Source organism: Taeniopygia guttata, chromosome 13 (genome assembly GCF_048771995.1).
Source record: "Taeniopygia guttata chromosome 13, bTaeGut7.mat, whole genome shotgun sequence".
Classification (NCBI taxonomy): domain Eukaryota; kingdom Metazoa; phylum Chordata; class Aves; order Passeriformes; family Estrildidae; genus Taeniopygia; species Taeniopygia guttata.
The window spans coordinates 7,721,599-7,744,349 of NC_133038.1; the positions used below are offsets into that span (position 1 = coordinate 7,721,599).

Here is a 22,751-nt window from a genome sequence, read left to right on the forward strand (position 1 = left end):
TGATTTTGATTTTAGAAGCAGAAGCTTTTGGTTTGCTGTTGTGCAGCCAAAAACTACACATGCAAATAAGAAACAAATTTCATGTTAATTTTGAGTGTTAGCAGAGGTTCCTGTTAAGTATGCAGAGAGCTTTCTGGTTTTTCTACAGATACAGAGGTAAACTGGGAGACTTCTCAGGAATTAACATTGTAAACTTGATAGAGCACATCTTAGATGTGTGTGGATCTCATGTTAGTCCCGAGGTGAGTTGATGGAGAGGGCAGATCGTGCTCTGAATTCAGGGGATGCAGGAAGAATCAACAATGAGGACAGCAAACAGGTCTGCTCAGATATTTTGAGGAAAACAATGCTGCATTTGCCTTGTGAGGCTTGCTGGCTGTCGCTTTGCATTTCCGTGCCAGGGATCCATACCATATGCATTGTCCTTTACAGACTGTTGTGTTCAGGATGTGTTGGCATGCCAAGATACCTGATTCTTTGGAGACCTTTACTTGCCAGGGATCTTTTTACTGTTTTGGGAATGCACAGAGCTCAGCTGGAATGCAGGGTGCTTACCCAGGAGCAGTACTTCCTGAGTCTGCCAGACACAGTCCCAGGGAATCCATGTGATTTTCTTAAAGATGCAAAATGCAGGAATGTCACTGTGTTCTTTTATCTCTTTGGGTACCTACTCAAATTTTGTCTTTTTTTTGTCTCCAACTTTTAAGGTTCCTCAGAGATTTAGGGCTAAATGGGAAGTCAGTGTTGGACAGGCAGAAGATATTCTTCTCGGGGGGCCAGAGGATCAGAAGTCCAGCCAGAACTCCAGTGAGCCAGACAGCGAGAAGGACGAGAAGGACGTGCAGTTGGAATACTACACCAATGGCCCTGGAGCAGAGAGGGACACACAACTGAACGGCTGCTTTAAATCCTTGGCTTTTGACTCCATACATGTGGCCAGTGAAAAAGGAAAATTGCACATCAAGCCACACGTGAAAACAACCTCTGAAAGCAGAAAAAGGACTAAAGTAAAAAAGAGTTGTGCAAGAGGGGAAGCATCAAGGGAAGAAATCAAAGACAAAACACCAGAGAGCGTAGTTAGAAAAGTGATTGTTGGGGACCTACCAGAGAAACACGCATCTCATGAGCTTCGCCGGATTGCCAACAGCCTGACAGCATCCAGTAGCACCAGGGAAAACCATTTGCTTTCCTCCTTTGGAGAACGACGTTTTGAAAAGACACCTCTAAAACCAGACTATGAGAATCGTAAAAGTGATGCTCTGAAAAACACCCTCCAAGGAGATTTGTTTTCCAGCCCATCTTTTGAGAGAGAGAAGAGCTCCCTGGGCATTTTGTGCAGTTCCAAGTTACAAATACACTATTCTGCATCTGATGCTGATGTTGAGAAAAAACAAACTGAATCAGATTCATCTTCTTCCCTCTCTGATGGTGGGAATAGTGATATAGATACCATGGACCAAAGTTCAGAGAGAGCCTCTAGTGCTCTTGAAATTAGTGATTCTTCAGATAAAGTGGAGAAGGACTTTCCTATGACATCAAGTGGAAACATTAAACTTTCCATGTATCTTTCTCAGAAGAGCAGCAGAAGGGCCAGGAAAAAGTCGCACAGAGATCGCAAGGCTCTGGGAGGTTCAGTAACCAACAGACTTGATGCTGAATTTGTGGATGGGGAGCTTGAAGTAGGTTTGTCTGATGCTGAGATGTCATTGACGCCTCTTGAGTGCTCTTCAGATGTGAGAAATTACAGTCTTTCCCTAGCAAACAAGCACACTACCCCACAAAGTGTTTCCAAGGACAGCTCCTGGCCTGCTGTTACAAATCAAGCAATCTTGAAACAGAAAAGCGTGAAATTACCCCGAATCAGGAGTATAAAATGTAAACATAAAGAAAAGGTTGCTGGGTTGGAGCCTTCTCTTGCGGAAGAGGAGAGTGGTGTGAATCGCTCTTCCTCAGATACCAAAGGTTTCTCTGGCCTTTCAAGAGATTCTCTTCAGAGAAGTGGAAAAGTTGATGGTCAGAAACTGTTAAACAACATGCATGAGAAACCCAGGGATTCTGCTGAAATAGAAACAGCCGTGGTGAAGCACGTTCTGTCAGAGTTGAAGGAACTGTCCTATCGGTCCATGAATGACGATGCCAGTGACTCTGGCACTCCAAAGGCCACAGTACCTTTGCTTTTCACTTCTGCTTCTGGTCATGGTCGTTTGCCTATTGAACCAGATTACAAATTCAGCACCTTGTTAATGATGTTGAAGGATATGCATGACAGTAAGACAAAAGAGCAGCAACTGATGACTGGTCAAAATATAGTCCCATTTCGTAATACCAGCACGGGTGATGGTTCTGGAAGCAATTCTGCAAGTGGTCTCAAGTCTTTGTCTATTGTAGGTCCCCCATATAAAATAGAAAAAAATGGAGATTGTGTCCAGGAAAGAGTAACTCCAAACTCTGCTATAAGCAACTCCTCATTTTCACGTGGTCCTCCAACCAAGTTGACAGGGATTGGTACTGGTAAAAGGGAGCCTGCGAGTGCTGCTGTTTCTGGGACAAACGGCACAAATTGCATGTCCAAACGCAACTGTTCAAAATCTAAGCAGTCATCAAAGTTTGGAGATAAAACAGTTTCAAACAGAAAGGACTTAAAACCAGGAGGGCCAAGTAAGTTGCTAAGTCGGTTACCCAGAGATTCAGGAGAACATGCATTCCGTGTGCACAGTTCAGTTACCAGTCCTCTAGGGAATGAGGCAGAAGATGCTGAGAGGAAAGAGTTTATTGATTTAACAGAGCAGTCAACTGATGAAGACTCTGCCTGTTTATCTGATGACAATTTAGGTCGTATTGGAAGGAGACCTGAAGCTGGTAGAAATAAAGAGAGCTGCAATTCTGCTGAAAATGGGGAGAGTCCAGACTTGGATTCAGAGGCAAATAGTGAGAGCTCTCTTGGTGATGAGTCTAATGATATCAATCACGTAGCACCCAAAAAGCGATGGCAGCGTTTTAACCAAAGCAGTGCTAGATCTAATAAGCACACCAGTAGATCTAGGGAACAAGGAAACTTGGAGAGTGCCTTTGGCCTGAATTCTCGAGGCTTTTCACTGAAGGGAAATGAGTGCTTGGGAAGTAGGCATTCCCCTCATTCAAAGGTGCTTGAGGGAGACTTGGCAGTTCAGGACTTTGAGAATCGTTTAGACTTAGTTGATAAACGTTTGAATGTATGTGGTAAGCCAAACACCAGTGTGATGGACTCAGAAACAGAGCTTGGCAACTTTGCTCCCCAGTCTGAATTCTCTGCACAAGGTAAGGGAGCTGGACTTGCGCCAGAGTATTTGTATACATTTTACACTTTTTCATTTAAAGGATAAGTTACAGAACTTGGGGCTGTCTGACAATGTGAAGATGTCTACTTCTGAGCAGAAGAAAGTGTGGGACCTTGATCTGAGTTCTCTGTAAGCATGGAGAACAAAGGAGGCAGAGTAATTATAAGTTAACTCAGGTTATTGGTCAGAAAATTTTGCACACATTAAAAATCTTTACTTCTTCCACAGTGAAAGGTAAAATAAGAACCCTTCTGAGCCTGGGATTTTTTTTTAACTTGCACCTTCATGATGTGTTCCTTAGAGCCACAAGCTTGGTGTTAGTGGGATAGGTCAGTGCAAGAAAATTCCAGGAAACTGAGCCTCAATGGCTGCTCTGTTTTCTATCTTTCATAGTGCTGTTTGACATAGTTTGTCTTTGGTTTGTTCTGTAGGATTTCCTCAAGACAATGTTTTGGGAGTTTTTTGGGTTTTAGTGTGGAATTTTATTAGCTGCTCATAGTGACTTGTGGAGCCCCACAGATTTCCTGATTTACAGTTCTGATATGGCTGCCTGATGGGTGAAAGAGAGAACAGAGAGAGGGAAGCTGCCAGAGAGGCTGGGCTGGAGGTGGGTCTGGAATATGGCAGACAGAATAAGGCAGCAGCATTGGAAGGGAAATGACCTAGAAAGGAGGAGGGTTCTGAGGACCAAAAGGCAAGAGAGCCCTGCCTCTCCCACAGAGGGACATTTGGGTAAAGCCAAAGATAAAAATAAAAGGCTGTGTGGAAGGAATAGGGCCAGCAGAATCATATTCGACACGTACCATCCTCTGGCTTCTGTAGGGAATCTGGGGAAACACACCTTAATAAAACAAATAAAATTAGGATTTTGCATCTGTTTCACCACACTAAATTGCTCTAATCTAATTGTGATATCATAAAATAATACAACTAGTCATAATTTTGAGCCTGTGTGCATTCTGTCACTTTAAGTGTTCGCTCAGTGCAGATTTTGATGTGTGTATTTTGCTTTTTGTGGCTGCTGGAGGCAGCCTGCACTTCTGTTTCAATTGTGGCAAAGGCAGCTCCTGGCTTGGTGGTTGTGGGACCTGCCCAAGGCAAGTTGCAACAGGCACAGAAAACAAGCCTATAGGGTGTAACACCTGGGGTAAAAGTTCTGGTTTTAAGTCATGACCAGCTTAATCATTCACTGACTATGGCTGGGTCTGTGTGTTTTTGAGGACTGAAGTCTCTATAGAGCAGGTGAGAGGATGCACATTCTGGGCTGTGCTGTGGGTTCTTCCCTCACACTGAGATCCTGGCAGGTTCTTAACGGCTTCGTGGTGGTTTAGCAGTTGAAGCATCCCTGCAGTGATGCTTTGTGAGGTGAAGATAAAGGTCTGCAGAGTAACTAAGGAAGATGAGGTGCTGAGAGGCAGTAAAGTTGGGGGATAGTGGCAGAGGAAGGCAACGGGCTCTGGGTGGGGTGTGACAGTGGAGAGGGGTGTACAGAGTCTTGTGCTGCACACAGGGATGCAGCAGCAGCGGTCAGGGCCTGGGTTTGCTGGCAAAAGTGCCAGATCAGCAACTGCAGCATAAACTAATTCCCCTGCCCTAAATAGCACGTGCGCTCTGTGCACATCCACCCCCTTTTTGTACAGATGTGCTGTGGGAAGGCATTGGTGCCACTGTCAGGGCTGCTGTAACATCCCCAGTGCTGCTGGGACTGTGTAAACCTCTAATGCTGTGTTGAGACCACTCCTGTATGTTGGGCAAGGCCTAGAAAGTAGAGAAACTGATGCTGGAAACTAGACTGACTGCAGTGCTGAGAGATGTGATCAGTCCTTGCCCACAGAAGGCAGCTTCAGTGTAAGAGATCAGAACACATTGTAGTCACAACTGTGCCATTTCCGCTAAGCTCAAACTGCATAAGGTCTTCATCATAGTTAAATGGTAGCACAGGGCATAATATTGCCACAAACCTTGTACAGGGGGTTAGAGCAAATAAGGCAGACATGAAGATTGGGGGAATTGGCTGATGTAAACCAATTTTATAAATAATAGTTTCATCAGGTCTGTGATTTGCCACTGTCAATCTGCATTTGGGATTCTTGTATGGGATTCCTTTTGGGAACAAAAAGCAGTTAAGCCAGCCCTTCTGGCACAGTGCTGTGTACTCTGCTGCACGATTTTGGGGCTCTAAATAGTTGCCTGGTGAGGATACTGGTCCCGTAACTGCTTATGTGCTGAAATGTGTTTCACTCAGACACCTGTGCAGAGTGTTAATAGAGGCTGAAAATAGCTGTGTTTGAGAAAGTTGTTTCTTTCTTCTTTTGGCCAAGTTTGACATTTTCATGCTTGTTTAACCACAAAGCCACAATAAAATGTAGCAATCTTGTCCAACATCCCTGTTCTGAAGCATTGCATTGAAATGCTTTGTTATAAAATGCTTCTGTTCTAAAGAAGAAAAAGCCACCTCCTACAAATGAAATGAAAGAGAATATTTATTGTTTGTTCCAAAACTTCCAGGAGATCACAGGTGTTTTCCTGTCTAGGGGGAATCTTTGGGCAATATTATTTAATGATTTTGAATGCTAAAAATGAGAAAAGTCAGAGATATTCAGAGATATCCTGGGAAGGGAGAAAAAGACATAAATGTGCATCACCTTGCTTTTGCAGCTTGCTGAGAAGAGATGTTATAGCGTCAGGGTTCTGGTTTTTGGAGCTTGCCTTGTGTTGGTGTGTTGAGGAGGTGTAGCACGGGTGGTTAGGGTTGTGGTGAGGAAACACCTTTTACCTTGCAGTGCTACCACACTGTGCAGAGACAAGAAGTGCCGCAGTCACTGGCTCCTGATCTCATTGTGGAACAAACAAAGCAATAAATGGGCTCACAGGAGCAGATGGGGAATTGTAGTGTATAAAAAAATGCCAGAGAGGAGGGGAAGGGAAGGAATTAAGCTTATGTGTTCCCAGTGAAACTAGTGACTGAACTGTGTTATGGGAAAACAGTGTTTTCCTGTGCCCCTGCACTAAAACCAAAAGGGTTTGGGTAAACAGCAGAAGAGTAATGAGTTGCTAATGACCTTTAGTTCTGGTAGAAGTACTGCAAGCAAATTAGATGTAACTTGTAGGGACATGTTGGGTGAAATTTCAGGAGTCTCTCAGTCTGATGTGTTTTGATTTCTTACCTGAACTGCTTGAAGTCCTTAAAAATCCCCCCTGCTAAGTTGGGATTTTGGAAAATAGGAAACTCAAAAAATTCTTTGGGCTGTCACAAAGGGAGAATTATCAGCTCTTCCCACATGGAACCTCTGGAAGAGAAGGCAGGAAAGCTATTATCCAGAGATGTTTTGTGATCATCTCAGAAACACAGTCTTGAAGCTGCTTTCCTTTTTCTTAGCACATTCAGAGAGGAAGCGCCTTAGAAAGCCAAGTAAACGGCTTCTGGAATATGCAGAAGAATATGATCACTTGTTTGCACCCAAGAAAAAATCGAAGAAGAGCCAGGAGCAATTACAAAAGGTGGGTGAAGGCCAATGTGCTCTTTGTGGTTATTTCTTCAGGGCTCTGGTCTGTGTGTGTTTATGTTCTTTGTGGCTGAGTGTTCTTGCTGTGTGCAGTGCCATGCAGAATGAATGTTTTCACCAACATATTTCACCATGCCAGGTGAATTCTGTGGCGAGGTCTGAATTTGAAGGCGGTGTTCCTGCCCAATGCAGTCCTGACAGAGGTACCCAGCAGGGGCCGAGTTCTTTGGTTTCAACTCCATCTTCAACCAAAGAGTCCCCTCCCGTCCTTGAAGCAGAGTGTTCCTTCTCAGAACTAGGATCCCACTCCACTGATCCCCCTAGTCAAGCTCAAGGAGGATCTTCAGATTTTCCAGAGGTGGTGGTTCTGTCTTCCTCAGATGTTTCTGAAGTTTCTGCTTCTCCAGATGCGGAAGAGGGATTCCTGAAATCAGGTAAGTGGCAGGTTGTGTGATGCCGCTTTTGTAAGTAAAAGTAGCTCAAGTTCAGTGAAAAATTATTTTTGGGGCAGTGTGAAAAGATCGATGGCTGTGACCGGTGTTTATTCTTGCCTTCCTTCACTCACTATTACTGTGTTTGAGAAGGGAGAGAGGGCAGGTGCAAGGGTGTCCAGTGACCTGGTGCTGTTGGCTTTCTATGGACTGTGGTGGTCCTCTAGATCCTTGCACAGAATGCCTCTTTTGTCCATATGAAGGAGGCCACAGCTCCTTCTCTGAGTCCTTGCTGTCTGTGCTTCCAAACAGTGACATTCCTTTAGCTTGATGATCTCAGGGAGCTGCAGCACACAATTCCCTCTGGAAGAACTTCCTACTTAATTGGTTCTAACCATCTGTAGAATTTTTTGTGGACTTGTGTGAGTCCCAAGCCAGGGTCTTGGTCTTCAGTAAGGCATGGTGTAGGAGGAGTGTGGTCTGAGGGGCCTTTTCCCCTTTCCAGCAGTGTCAATCTCAGCTCCTTTTAGTATGTTTATTCTCTGATAGCATCTAAAGATATGTCCAGAGTTAAAGCCCTCCTGTTCTGGCTGTGCTAGCTCAGAGGGAACACTGTTCCTAAAGAGCTTATAGTCAAAAAAAACCCCCAAAAAAAAACCAAACAGGCAGATTTATGGTCAGTGGGAGGTCAGTTAGCCTGTCATGTGTGAGGGAAGAGGGATTGCCTCTGGAAACTTGTGGGTGTCACAAGGTAGTGGGAAATTGGAGAGGATCAAAGGAGGAAAAACTGAGGATGTGAACCCAAGATTGGAGATGCAGGAGAACAGAACAGGTGCAGCAGTGGGAGCAAACTTCCAGTCTGCAGAGGTTGTGTAGCTCTTTTCAGTCATTTCCCCTCGCCTTTTGCTGAAGCACCCAGAGTGGGCAGAAGCTTGTCTTGAGGGTTAGGAGTGTGATGGATGAGCTGTGCCTACAGAGATGTCAAAGGGCACAGCTGAGACTGTCAAAGCCAGTGGATGAATGGGGTGGGATGGGTAACAGGCTATGTCTGTGAAGTGTCTGCATCAGCATTTCCTGGTTCTAAGTTCATACTGATGCCAAAAGTAGTGAAGGAGCCCAGGTCTAGCAACTTGCTACCTCCTGAGGGCCAGGATAAAGCTTGAGTAGGAAATAATGCAAATTACACCTCGTTTTGTTAGGGTATCTTTTCTCAAGTAGTTTTAACTAGGATTGTGATCTTCAGCCTGTTTACTACAGCAGCATGAATGCCGGTGTGAGGGGTGTGGGAGTGTAGGCAGGGCTGTGTCAGTGGTAGGACTGGCTTATGCAGATCAAAGTGTTTGGGAAATTATGATATGAATTGTGCCGCCAGCATGTGTTACCTGCTGGCAGTGAGTTCACAGCCTGTCTTCTGTGGGTGGATTTTTATATTACACATTGAGGTGAGCCTGAAGGTCATGGCAGACTGAGGTCTGTTTTTATTGAAGTTGTACAGAAGCAGGTAATTGGCATCTCTGCCCTAGGAGTTTATGATCCCAAAGACAGGGTGAAGCAGATTTTGTTGGCTGATATTTACTTAATGGTCTTAATCTGATTGAAGACAAGAAAACCCCTGTTTATCTGATGTGAAGGGTTTCATTGCAGGAAACTTCGAAAGCAAGCGTCAAAGGAAGCCCACTAAAAAGCTCTTGGAATCCAATGACTTGGACACTGCCTTTATGCCAAAGAAGGAGGAATGGACTCCCCAGAAGAAGGTACTTCCCTTCCAGCTCTTTTGAAAACCAGATGGAAAACAGGCCCAGACAGCAGATCCTGTTAAACAAGGCACAATGCAATGGGATGTGGTTTTTTGTTGGCTGCAGCCCAGCAGCAAAGGTCCACCCTTCCCAAAGGTGCTGGTTGCTGTGTTATGATTAAATAATCCACTGTTCCCCGCCCCTCCCCACTTGTAATGGGGATGGGATAGTTCTGGCTTAAAATCTCATTTTTAAAATTGATTTATATGGAAAAGGAGTCATCTGGATGCTGGCTGGAAAGGTATGAGCAGAAATGTTCTGTACAGAGGCTTTCGGTCATATTACAGCGTAGCTTGAACTTGAACCTAAGGCTTTGTCCTTTTCCATTTGATTTCCTTTGAGCAGCGTTTTCTCTGTTACCTTCCCAAGTGAGCTGGTGAATGCATGTAAGTGCAGAGCTTGAAGCAGGATGGAGGCTTGAGGTGAATGACACTTAGGATACCTTGTTTGGTTCAGATTTTTAAAGAAAATGCTGCGCTTCTTCCCTGAATACTCTATATTCAGTGACATGGTTTGGAAAAAGGCAAGTTGTATTTATTTCAGATCATGTGCCTGCACAGAACTTGTTGCTACTGTTCCTAAAGTTGATTAATAACACTTCTTTTCTTTTTCTTTCTCTGAGAGGCACAATCTTAGTACAGTTATCTCCATTGCAGTAATGTAGAGGCCAGTGTATGTCAGTCTTAAGGTCTGTACAAGTGTAAACTCAGAAGAGAATGTCTTTCCCAGCACCTTGCAGACTATTAGCAGCCTTTTTGGGAAAGCACAGGAAGCAGTGAATGGTGCTGATGAGCACAATACACATCAGACTCCACATTCCTCCCTTCCCAGAGACAGACTTTTACATGTGTGATTTATCACACGCACGCAAACCAAATATTTTCTTGTAAAATCTCTAATGGCTGATAAATGCATGACCTGGATGCTGAATTAGGTGTTGCAGTCATTCCAAAAGGTTTCATAGCTGAGGAGTGTGTGCCTCTGTTTTCATCTGGTGACTCGACTCTCTCTCCTGTGTGTTTGTAGGGTACTGGCCCTTCAGAGAGTGACAGCTCTGAGCTCTACTCACCAGCCCACTTCCAGGACCTGGGAGAAGGTAAGTGAAGGCAGGGATAGCAGGGCAGACTGTTGTGATATTTGGATCAGTGCTTGTGGCACTGTGTGTGTGTGTGTGTGCCAGTGTTTGGTGCTCTGGATTCAGTAGCCCAGCAAAAGTTGCTTAAAACAGTATGAATTGGCGATTCTGTGATGGCTGCAGGGCAGAGGGCTGAGTGCCTGGAGGCTGATATTACCCCAGCCCTTAGGCCCTCAAGGAATATAGGACCCAGCCTGAAGCTCTCAGGCTGCAGAACTTGCTGGTGTCACCTTCAGCAGGGGAATTTGTTCTACATTTTCCTTGAATGGTTTTTCTGTTTTATCCCAGCTTCTGAAAAGCTCTTGGAGAAACAGCGAAAGCGGAAGAGACAGCGCCATACCTCTGCTGCAGTCCATTCCAAGAAGGAGAAAAATGAGGAGGGGCTGGGGGAGACCCCACACTCTGAGGTACTGTTGGATCTTCATGCTCTCATCCCTATAAGCTATTTGCTACTTCCCAGGGTACTTGACAGAGCCTAAGCCAGAGACATCTTTTGGTCTGTCATTTGAGAATTTGTCCCACTGATGCAGCTGTATGAGCTTGGGTTAGGCTGAAGATACCTCCGTGATCTAGTAGCTATTTTATAATGATGCTTAACTCAGGTTCTGTTTTCAAACTGCTGCTCAGCTAATTCTCTGTGAGAGAGATTCTCTGTGAGAGAGGCTGTTCTGAATTCGTGGAGCCAGGTTTTGCCTGGCACCCTGCTTTGCACCGCAGAAAATCAAACTGCTGTAAAAGGTCTTCTCTGGGGGTGGGACTCCTGCCCTTTTACAAACCAGTTTGAAGCACAAGCCCTAGACTGGACTTCAGCTCCTTCTGCTTGCACCTGAATTCCAGGATGAGTCAAGAACCCCGTTGGAAGGGCTGGGGGGGACTGTCTGTGACTGCTCACAAGAGCCTCTGATTGCATCCTGCCGTTAGCAGAAAAGGATAACTGGGGCAATTCCCTCTGCTATATATTAGCAGGTTTAGTGTACAAATACCTCTGACAAGCACATTTTGCCTTTTAGGAATGAGCCAGTTATCAGCAAGTGTAGGGGAAGCAAGAATTCCTGGGACAGGCAGGACACCTCTGGGCCTCTCACCATCGCCTCTCACTTCCAGTGGCCCAGGTTCAGCAGCAGGCAGGATAGTCAGTATGTATTTCAGGAGCCAATTATAGATCAATATTGTTATATTTGTTGCTGTAACACAGTTTACAGGAGAGCACAAACCGCTTTAAACAGTTCCAGCCATCCTGTTGTATTTTGGAAAGGGCATTTGTGATAAAGTTAATAAATGTGGGCAATACCCTTGATCCATGTAAGCTTTCCTGTGCTGGTGTTAGTGTTCTTTTTGAAGTGTGCTCAGCTGGACTAATGTTATAAAACAGCCTGTTAAAATACCTTTGCCAGTGCTGGGCAGGGGCAGTTAACATTGTCTGTTGTATCCACTAAGAGACAGCAAATTCTCTGTGAAAAGAGGGGCAGCTCAGAGCAGCAAAGATCAAGGCTATGACTATGAATCCTGTGCTCACCACTCACTTCAGAGGAAACCCAGTCTTAACTGCCTCTAGCTGTAGACATTTGTATTGATTGAGTACCAGAGTCAGATATGGTGTCAACCATGCCAAAAAAAAAAGGTCAATGCTTGGCACCTTTGCCAGCCTCCTTTCTATATAATTCTGTCTCTTTAGATGGTGTGGTGGGTGTTCATCCCCTGGCTTAGGTGAGTATTGGGATGCTGTGGAGATGCAGTTGTGCTTTCATGTGGAATTCAGACCATGCTGGTCCCTCAGTGACTGCACACATTGGGCAAGGAACTCCACTTTGCTAGAAGAAATACATTGTTTGATGATACAGCACACTGAAGCCTTGGATCTAGCTGCCTTCCAAGGAAAAGACGGCAGAGGAAAGCTTGTCAGCCTGGGCTGAGTTAAGCAGCTTTCTCTGATCTTGCCCATCTGTGGAGCCAGGAGTGCAAATTTACAACATCAGGGCAGTAAGAGACTGACAGAACGGGATGGAAAATGCTGTTTAAATGGTTGCCAAGGTTGTGAGCCAAGGTCAGGCTGTGCCAAAGAACAGGTCAGGCTTTGGGCTTGTGCCAGACACAGCAGCAGGGATAGTTCTGGAAGAAGACCTGGGATGAGCCTTTCTTTCTGCAGGAGGTATTTAGTCTTGCAGTACTTGTGCTGGGCAGAGGAAGGAGGGGAAACAGGGGCAGATCCTTGAGTGGCAATGCCGTTTTCCATGTTCACAAAGGATGGCTTTGCCCATCCTGCCTAACTCTGGGCAGTTCTGGGAGCAGTGTTAGAACAAGGCTGTACTCTGTAAGGTATGTTGGAATGGCAGTAGCCTGTAGTTGGGACTTCGCTTTTTTCTTTTTTTCTCTCAATAAAGTCAATTCATACCATTCATCTTTGTAATGTGTACTTCAATATATCCTCAGTGTATTTGTGCATCATTGCTCCACAGAAGGCACATGGCTTTAAAGTGTCCCCAAATAAAGTCATACTGCTACATTCAGGGAATAGGGGAAAAAGCAACAGTTCCAGGCAAAGCAAGCATCATTATCTGAGCAGGATACTAGCTTCAGGTTCTTCCAGCTTTAAACTTTAGAAGCTCTTTATGTCCTTTTTTTGCCCAGATTCAGAATGTGTTCAAAAGACATTCAATTCAGCTTACAAGCTTTAGTAGCACCACAGCTCAGACTTTCCCATGCAGAAAGTGGTGCAAAGCTCCCTCTCGTGATTGTTAGCTGGACAGGCTTGCACCAAGCAGGCCTGGAGGTGTGGGAGTGATGGCTGCTGCTTCTGCCAGCAGTTTGAATTCCTCACAGGGTCTCTCAGGTGTACTATTTGTGCCTGGGTATACAATGGCTACAGCTTGGTGAACCGGGGAGGAACTGGCAGCTGTGCACTGAGATCACTCAGCTACCTGCAGTAAAGCTGGCTTATTTAAAAGTGGCAGAGTCCTTAAAATGTTCTGGCTCAAAGCACGTAGCTAAAGGCATCACTTTGGTGCAGTATTAATAGTCCTTAAATTGTACCTACTCTGGAGTGGCAGCTGGGGCTGCTGAGGGCACTGAAGTGTTGTTCCCTAGAGATCCCAGGTGGGCTGGAAGCTGGCAGGATGGTGTTTCCTAGCCCTTAGTTGCCTGTCCTGACAAAATCCATGGCGCTGTTGCCGGGTGTAGCTGCAGGACAGCTGTATTTTGTGCTAGAACAAGTGTCTCTAGGATACCTGCTGTTCCTCTCTCTTAACAGTGCCTGGGCAGGTCCCATGGACACTGGGAAGCCTCATGGCAGGATCCTTCACTTGGCCCATGAATATGTGGCTGGACCTTTATCATTTGAAACCCAACCTCTCCCCAGGATGGTTTTTCACCAGTGGATGTTATGGGCAGTGCTGTATACTCGTACAGGACAGTGAGAGACTGCACACCTCAGTCAGGATGGGGTGTGAATGCCCTGCTGTGCTGCTCCTTTTGGGGTTGGCTGACTTCATACCAGCACAGGCCTTGAGTACCTTTGTGTCTCTTTTACGTGGATTAGGACAAGCTGAGATAAGTGTAGAGGAAAAATGTAGTTCATTTAGTATGTGACAGGTGCTATGAAGATTGAGGTTTTTCATTTGTGTTTCTAAGTGCACATACATACTGGGGTGCTTCTGACTTTTTAGCCTGCCTGATTTGTTTCCATTCAGGGCTCACTCCTTGCTCAGAGAGGGGTTATGCAGAGGAAGATAATTGTGTTAAGTGTGTATTTTTAGTAATCTAGTAAAATAAGAGCTCTTTCCTTTCCTTTCCTGTAAATCTTTTGGTGGAACTGTAATGGGGTGTATTCTCTCCAGGGTGGGTAACGCACAGATCACCTCCCAAACCCATTAAGTGCTCTGTGACTGATTTGTAGTTTCCAAGTCAGGATAGGTGCTACTAACAATCCTAATTCTAGTTTTCTCTTTAAAGGGGGAAACATCAGTTCATGGGACTGCTGCAAGCCCCAAAGAGGGTCATGAGGAGGGGTCAGAGAATGACCATGGAGTGCCTTCATCCAAAAAGATACAGGGAGAGCGTGGAGGAGGAGCGGCTCTCAAGGAGAATGTGTGTCAGGTAGTGTTCCTTTAGAAAATCTCTTTGAAACTATCCCACTGTAAAGTATTTTTGTGTAAGTTCTGGGACACGTTGTGCCCCAGGTAAGCCCAGGTAGCCTCCAAATGCTTATTGTAGAATTAATCAGCTTTTTGTGCTCTGTATCAAGCATTTCTTCTGCACTAGCATGTCTTCCCTTTAATGTTCACAGAGGTTAAGGAGATGTGACCGATGTAAGATACCCTACATTGGCTAAATGTATCAGGGGGTTGGATGGTGAATGACAGTGCCTATACACAAACTAAGGGAATTAACTGACACAAGGAAAATGTAGCATTTTTCCTTGGGGTGGTCTCTGCTGGCAGTTCTGACCAGCATGGGGGTTGCTGCTGTGTGGGATGCTGCTGGGAAGAAAATTGCTCAAGCTGATACTGTGTTTCTTCCCCACAGATCTGTGAGAAGCCAGGGGAATTGTTGCTGTGTGAGGCGCAGTGCTGTGGTGCTTTCCACCTGCAGTGCCTTGGGCTCTCCGAGATGCCAAAGGGCAAATTCATCTGCAATGAGTGTTCCACAGGTAGGGCAGCTTCTGTGAGTGCAGGACTGTGCGCTTACCTGGTGCTTCCTTGACTGGAGAGATGTGCCTGCTGTAGGACTGCTGAGTAGCTCTCAGTCCTCAGATTATTGGTTTGATGTCTGATAATGACTTTCTAATTAGAATCACAGGGTGATTTGGGTTGGAAGGGACCTTAAAGATCATAAAATTCCAACCCTCTGCCACGGGTAGGAGCACCTTCCACTAGACCAGGTTACTCCAAGCCCTGTCCAACCTAGGCATGAACACTTCCAGATATGAGGCATCCACAGCTTCTCTGGGCAACCTATACTAGAGCCTCACCCCCCTCACAAGGAAGAATTTTTTCCTAATGTTTAATCTAAACCTACTCTTTGTTGATTTGAAGCCATTAATAAAGGCTTCAAATATTCACCAGCCTTACTGTCCATTCAGACTTGGTGTACAAAGAAGTGAATGTCCATGATCTGCTAGGAAAGAGACAAATTTGTACCTGGGACTATGGAAAGGGGTCTAGTGAGGAGGAGAAGTCTTTTTCAGGCTGGAAAGGAGGAAATCTCAAAGAAGTGTTATTAATTTTTTTTTAATTTTTTTTTTTTCCTGGCCTGAAGTCCCAGCTATAATAAAATTTATTTTGATGTGGAGTTCTACTGCAGCTTCAGGCCAAACCAGCCTGGTGCAGAGACCTGTGCTCTGGGATGGGTGCAGCAGGCTGGGAAGTTGTGCTGTGCTATTAGGCAGCCTGGTGACAGCATCAGGTCCTCATTTAGCCCTCGTGTGTGACCGGTGCCTTGCTCTTTCTCCAGGGGTCCACACCTGCTTTGTGTGCAAGAGCTGCGGGGAGGATGTGAAGCGGTGCTTGCTGCCCCTCTGTGGGAAGTACTACCACGAAGCCTGCATCCAGAAATACCCACCCACAGTCATGCAGAACAAGGGCTTCCGCTGCTCCCTGCACATCTGCATGACCTGCCATGCTGCTAACCCAGCAAACATCTCTGCCTCTAAAGGTACCCGAGTCCTCCAGGGTGGTCTGGGGGTGCAGTCACCTTGTGTTTCACATCCACCTGGTTCACCAGTTCTTTGCACTGTTGCCTTTGTGTCCTTGCCACAGCACTGGCTGTGTTTGCTGAGGAGTAGCTGCTCCCAGGGGAGTGGAAGGGGTGGTGTCAGAGCGTGAGGCTCAGCAGCACTCCCCATGGTTGGCCATGGCGGCTGGAATGTTCTCAGGCTGTCCAGAGGCTCAGATTCCTGCACGCCCAGCCTTGCCTCAGGCCTCTGGGTTTTTGAGTAAATCTCTGGAGCTGTACAGACACGCTTGTGTTTCTCCCACCTGCTCCTCACTGTGCCAGTGCTGCAGATGGTGCCTTGCTTAGCAGCACGGGCTGTCAACACAGTGGCATCAAGAGCTGCACAGGGCAAACTATGATATTGTTCTACTAATCTATTTTTTTCTATGTAAACTCTCATCTTGTAGTGGAGACACCCTTGGGCTAAGCTTCCCAGGCAAACATTTGTTTGAGCTGTTTGCAGCAATACCTTGACCTTTATCTCACATGCTCAAACTTAAAACTTTTGTGATTGCTGTGTATGTTTGCTTCTAAGCCTGCCTTTCTTTAATCCTTGGTCTCTTAAGATGAGACAATAAGACCGGCTCTATTTTTATCCTCAGTGTCTGTGTCAAAGTTGGCTTTTTTGCCCCCATTTATCAATAACACCAAGGCCAAAAGCCTGCAGTCCACAGCTGGCCTCTTCCCCACTGAACATTTCTTGACTGGCTGCTGCTTCTCAGTGGTCACATTTACCCCTTTTCTCCCACCTCTTCTTCCTGTTTATAGTCTGCTGTGAGGAACTGAAAAGGAACTCTTAAAAACCTCACATAAACTAGGCCTGTAGGGAAGTCTGAATTGCCTGGAAGTTCTGGAATTTCAGGGTAAAATCTGATAAACAAGAGGCAAGTGCTTGTGTTTTCAGAAGCTACATGGATTGATTTCATTATGTGCAGCTAAGCACTTGGAACACCCCATCTGTAATTATTGTCAGAGCTGATTTAGTAATTATTTGTGCATGATAGGAAGCAGTCCCAGTCTGTGAACTCTTGAACTGTTTCTGCACAGTATGCAGGATATTTTTCACTTCTAAATAATGTAATTTTATCTATGATATAGGTATTACAGATTTCATAATTTTATATATATTTAGTTATATTAAATAACTTAATAGAAATCCAGTGAGTATATCATGGGTGGTCTATAAAAATTAAAAGTCAGCATCCTTCTCCAAAGCTCATTTTGAGCTTAGGTATGAGTAGAGCCTAATTTTAGTAGGAAGGAGCAGTGATCCTGCAGAGGCTGACTGTGTTGGGGCTGTTTGGTGCCAGGTCGCCTGATGCGCTGCGTGCGGTGTCCGGTCGCGTATCACTCCAACGACTTCTGCCTGGCCGCCGGCTCCGTGGTGCTGGCCTCCAACAGCATCATCTGCCCCAACCACTTCACCGCCCGCCGGGGCTGCCGCAACCACGAGCACGTCAACGTCAGCTGGTGCTTTGTCTGCTCGGAAGGTGAGGTGGGCAGTGCTGGGTCCCCTGCCAGGGAAGGCCCTGGCAAGAATTCATTACAAAGGGCAGAAGCTTTTCCCATCCAGAATGTCCCAATAGGAACTGCAGAGAGCAGACTGCCTCTCTATCGTTTTCCACATTTAAGTCCAGCTTCAGGCTATGACCTTTTCTGGAGTTTAGAGGGGTTCTTTTTTTACCATGAGTAGGGCCCAGCTTTTGTAAAAGGGCTTGCAGGAGACCATCATTCCCTTTTTCCAGGTCTGTCTGGAAATGAGGAGTGCAGGGCTTCCTGCAGAATGACTGATAAATTCCTCTTCTTTCTCTTTGCTTCTGCACAGTGACGGATAAATTTCTCTCTTTCTCTTTGCAGGGGGCAGCCTTTTATGCTGCGAGTCGTGCCCGGCTGCGTTTCACCGTGAGTGTCTAAACATCGAGATGCCAGAGGGAAGCTGGTATTGTAATGATTGCAAGGCAGGCAAAAAGCCACACTACAAAGAAGTAGTCTGGGTGAAAGTTGGGCGCTACAGGTAGGTGAAGATAGAACAGATTTGTCCCCATCCCTTCTTCATGCAGTACTCATGGTGATGGAGGTGAGGAGCTGCTCCTCTCTGCAGGGTTCATTGCAGCAGGCCTCTGTGTTTTTTGCATGCACATTGCTGGTAAAACGTGAGCTTTCCTCCTTCAGTAGCCTCTTTTCTCCCCACCAGCCTTGCTGGTAAGCCCTCACACTTTTTCCCATGTCTCCATGCAGTAGCATACTTTTGAGGTGGCTGGAAGTAGGGAAGTCAGAGGTTTCATCTGCCCTTTCCTGTGTTGTAGGTGGTGGCCAGCTGAGATTTGCCATCCTAGGACAATTCCTGTCAACATCCAGAAAATGAAACATGACATCGGTGAATTCCCTGTGCTGTTCTTTGGCTCCAAGGACTACCTGTGGACCCACCAGGCTCGTGTGTTCCCCTACATGGAAGGTGATGTCAGCAGCAAAGACAAGATGGGGAAGGGCGTGGATGGCATATACAAAAAAGGTAACTTCTCTTCATCCAGGGAAGTACATGGTGTTACCCTCTTCTTTCCTTTTTGGAAAAGTGTCATTCGTGTAGCAGAGAAAAATGTCTTATAACTGAAGTGAAATTAAATTTGTAGAATGATCTGCTGCTTATGTATCATCCAGCATGCTCAGAGTGTTTGTTTGACTCAGAGAGGGAGAAGGGTGTGCAGATCTCAAATCTTTGTCCAGCTCTGACAGAACATCTCAAAATTCAAGTGAGCTGCTGCTGTGTCAGCTTCTTTCTGTGAAATGCAGTCATTATCTTGATATAAGTGTGCGCACTTGGGAGTTGTGGATGTAGCTGCATGGCATCTCTGCCCAGGAGGGCAGGCAAAGATAGCCAACAGATGGGATGCTTCATCACCCATGAGCAGGCCCTTGACTATAACTTCTGCACTTCTCTGCTGCATTGGCCTTTTCTTCACCCTCCTCTGTTGAACCTTGTGAACACTGGGTGGACAGTGGCTGCCCAGCTCTGTGTGAGCAGAGGGAGCTCCTCATAACAGAGCCTGTTCTCTCACCTAGCTCTTCAGGAAGCTGCTGTGAGATTTGAAGAATTGAAAGCACAGAAAGAACTGAGACAACTTCAGGAAGACAAAAAGAATGACAAGAAACCTCCTCCCTACAAACACATCAAGGTGAGGGGAGGTGGTGGGGGGCAGGTGCGGAAGAGAAGTCTTGAGCTGTCAGTGCAGGTGATTTACAGGTATACAGAAACATTCCTGATATTTGGGTGTCTGGCTGTTCTTGAAGGTTCTTTTGATCCTCTTTCCATCCTCAGCAAGCTGGGCTGCAGTAACAGAGGTGCTCTGGTTTGCTAGAACAGATCTGGTCATGTCTTTGCTGTTCATGTCAGTTGTGTGGTCCAAAGGAAGTGTCTACCTTGAGAACGCAGGGGAGAGGGCTGGTAATGCTCAGTGTGGTCAAATGCTCTGTGCTGCTGATGGCAAGGTGGGCAAACCAGGTGGTGCAGGACAGGAGGTGGTCAGGGTGCAGTGCAGCAAGGCTGTGTGGAGGGTGGTAACTCACAGTATCTTCTATAATCTGTTGTTGTTTTATATCTCCTTCTGTATCAGTTGGTGACTGAACAGAAGTACTGAAGCAGGTGTACAGAATGCAATATCACTCCTTTTCCTCAGTTTTGGGGAACTATTCATGTTAAGGGTTGTTAAATATTATTATAAATATTGAGTTAGAATTGGAGCAGCACTAGGTACAGGATGTGACTTGAGAGGAGAGCTGAGGCCAAGCATGTACCTGTGTCTGAGAAGTGGATCCCAACTGACGAGAAACCCATTGACTCAGGGACTGTGTTCTTTTTTTACTGCTTCTGTTTGCTCCTTCCCTTTTTATGTGGCAAATTATGTGAGCTTAACTGATTTCTGGCACTTTTTGTATCTAGCTAGGATTTTTAGGCAGGCAGGTATATCCTTCATGAGTTACTGTGTGGTGTAAAGAGTACAACTGAATGCTGTGGCAGCAGTATGGGCCTTGCAGCTTCAGTGGAGGAAGTAGTTTCTCATTATAGCTATTTTTAGGCCTCTCTGGCCGCAACATGAAGGAACTCTGGACGCAGTTTAGAGCCTTTGAAAATACCCTTTTACATAAATAATGACGGTTGTGGTCATTAGTCATGGCAGCTCTTCTGAGGTCTGGGTGCAAGCTGTTTGTCTCTGAAAGCAAAGCAGCTTGCAGGAGCAGATGGTGAACTGGAGAAGGCTTCAGGATGGAATGGCTGAAGCTGTTTGTGTCTTCTCCTTCTAAGGAGATCCACATCTCAAGTCCATTCCAAGGAACACCCACAAAAAAGGCTGCTGCAGAATGTACTTGGGATCCTTCATCACATCAGGCTTATGATGAGTCCAGGCATTGCCCTGTTTTGGTTTTTTCCCAGCAGTGCCTCAGAGAATAGGGCAGGTGTGCTGAGCATATGTGGTGTGGAGTGGCAGTGCTAAAGCAGTACCAGTGGTGGATTGACCCATTCCTGTAAGTCTTGCCACTCTTGATGAGTCTGGGTAAGAGACAGGAAGCAGCAGAGGAGAACCTGAGTGACAAGGAAGGTTGGAGGTGGGGCACAGTTCTAGGAGGAAGGTGGGGGAGACTGTGTTGAAGTGATTAATGAGGAGTTTCTGCAGGGTTTGTGTTTAAACAAAGGGGGATCAGGACTGGGCCAGCCTCAGACAGGCTGTCAATGTGGAAACTCTGTGGGTGGGACTAGGTAACTTATATGGGGGTGGAATAGTTTTGCTAAAATCCCTTCCTTTCATGTTCTGGGAGAGGAAAGTGAGACAATGGTTCACTCAGGGAAAGAGCAGCAAGAGCTTTTCTAGTGTGTCTCTCTCCAAAGTCCTGACTTTCTGTTGCCTGCTTTTCAGCATTTGCTGCCTTTAACCAAACCCCAAGGACCCAGCTCATGCCACAGACACGCCAGTCGCTTCTCCACCTGGTGCTGCACTCTGCTTCCCTCTGGAGTGGTTTTTAGAGAGCTCCTTGGCTTAACTCTGAGCTCCTCTTTGGGCCTTCCAACCCCAGCCTTGTCTGGTTTGGCGTCCATTTACATCTGCAGGACAGTTGGGTAGGGAGGTGACTGCATGGTAGGCCCTATGTCACAGGTGTGACAGCTGAGAGTACAAACCAGCTTGAAGGTAACATTCGAAAAGCAGGGCAGTAAGGGAAAGCTGAGGAAAAGCACCTGACACTCAGACTGGAAAAGGTGCAGTTTGATGCAGAAAATGGTTTGGTGCTGATCACAGTGATACTGTGTGCCCAACAAGAGCGCTGGGCTGGCCACCTGAGCTGGATGTGGGCTCGGTAATGATGGGAGGGGGACACTTGGCAGCCTCTCACCCTTCCAGGGTCACAGAATACACACTGCACCAGGTGATGCTAATGGGGAACCTGCATCCTCCTGAGCTCTTTCCTCTAACCTTCTGCCTCTCAAAATAGCATTTCCCAGACGTGCAGGTGTGCCTGTTGTGTCGTGTCCCTCGCTGTCACTAAGTCACTACAGCTCGTAGGCGAGGGTGGAGCACAGAAGTGCCCCTGGGGGTAACCTGTAGCTCCCAAGAGCTCATGTCCCTGGTGTGCATTGAAGGTGAACCGGCCGGTGGGGAAGGTGCAGATCTTCACTGCAGACCTGTCCGAGATCCCGCGCTGCAACTGCAAACCCACGGACGAGAACCCCTGCGGCCTGGACTCGGAGTGCATCAACCGCATGCTGCTCTACGAGTGCCACCCCTTGGTGTGCCCTGCTGGCGAGCGCTGCCAGAACCAGTGCTTCTCCAAGCGCCAGTACCCCGAGGTGCAGATCTTCCGCACGCTGGCACGAGGCTGGGGCTTGCAGGCCAAAACAGACATCAGGAAGGTACCTGGGCTCTTTCTCTGTCGTTTTGTCATGTCTCTTTTGATCACTATTGGTTTGAAAACTGAGTTTGAAAAAGACTTCTTGCTCTACAATGCTATTTAGACACAAACTGATTAATTTAGTTGTTCCAGTCTTGAAGACAGTGTTTTGACTCAGCTGACTGAGAGAATGATTTGCATGTTGATGTCCCACAGGATAAGAAAGGTGATTGCTTGGTCAGTCTGCTTGTAAGAACAATGGAATGTTCAGGATTTCCATATGGGGAATAGTGATTATTCCTCCCCACCATTCTTGACTAGCCAGGCTTATCCAGAATGAGAATCTTGTGTCAGAAACAGAAACCAGGGCTTGGATCCTAAAAAAGGGGCAGTGTCTTGGGCATGGCTATTATTACTGCTGAAACTGATTATCTCTACCTAAAACACTTGTATGTATTTTTTAAATGCAAAGAATAGCAATTCTTTGGACTTGCATCTGTGCTGAATGAAGAAGGAGGAATGTTAAATCCAAAAGAACCCCAAAGCTAATAAAGGATAAAGTGAAACAGAGGATTATTAGCATAGTAAGAGAAGAATGTCTGAATAGGGAATAGTGATGACATGATAAAAGGGAGGCCTTGATAGAAGAGGCAAAATGTGAGTCTGTCCTGTTGAAAACTTTGTTGCCTGCTGTGCCGTAAGTTAAAGGATATTTCTGCCATTCCATGTGCTTGTTTCACTTTCAGCAGACAGTCTGGAAACAGAAACACTCAGTTATTTAGTGGGGGGACCTATTAGCCCCACAGGAGCAGAGCTAGGGTTCTCTTTAAAGGCTGGAGTACAGTCTCTGCAGTACTTCACCACAGGAGAACTCCTGCACTCACTGCAGGAGCAGGTGCTCCAGGTGCATCCTGCTGCTCCATGTGGCTGGTCCCCAAAGGGAGATTGTTTTCAGCTGGAATGCAATTAGGGCAGTACTT

At 46.2% G+C, this 22,751-nt stretch overlaps 1 protein-coding gene across 5 annotated transcripts in view; it reads left to right on the forward strand.

Moving 5' to 3' along the window:
* The window catches only part of NSD1 (nuclear receptor binding SET domain protein 1), a 61,020-nt gene that overhangs the window by 21,068 nt on the left and 17,201 nt on the right, over nt 1-22,751 (forward strand). For 4 of the 5 annotated variants that reach the window (XM_072935199.1, XM_072935196.1, XM_072935195.1 and 1 more), the window contains exons 5-18: nt 708-3,297; nt 6,697-6,818; nt 6,963-7,257; nt 8,899-9,008; nt 10,077-10,146; nt 10,474-10,592; nt 14,134-14,277; nt 14,707-14,830; nt 15,634-15,834; nt 17,205-17,384; nt 17,752-17,908; nt 18,201-18,406; nt 18,955-19,067; nt 21,524-21,793. In XM_072935199.1, coding sequence (XP_072791300.1) covers nt 708-3,297; nt 6,697-6,818; nt 6,963-7,257; nt 8,899-9,008; nt 10,077-10,146; nt 10,474-10,592; nt 14,134-14,277; nt 14,707-14,830; nt 15,634-15,834; nt 17,205-17,384; nt 17,752-17,908; nt 18,201-18,406; nt 18,955-19,067; nt 21,524-21,793 — 4,701 coding nt within the window. The remainder of the gene's footprint in view (nt 1-707; nt 3,298-6,696; nt 6,819-6,962; nt 7,258-8,898; nt 9,009-10,076; nt 10,147-10,473; nt 10,593-14,133; nt 14,278-14,706; nt 14,831-15,633; nt 15,835-17,204; nt 17,385-17,751; nt 17,909-18,200; nt 18,407-18,954; nt 19,068-21,523; nt 21,794-22,751) is intronic. The other variant, XM_072935201.1, reaches the window with a different exon arrangement.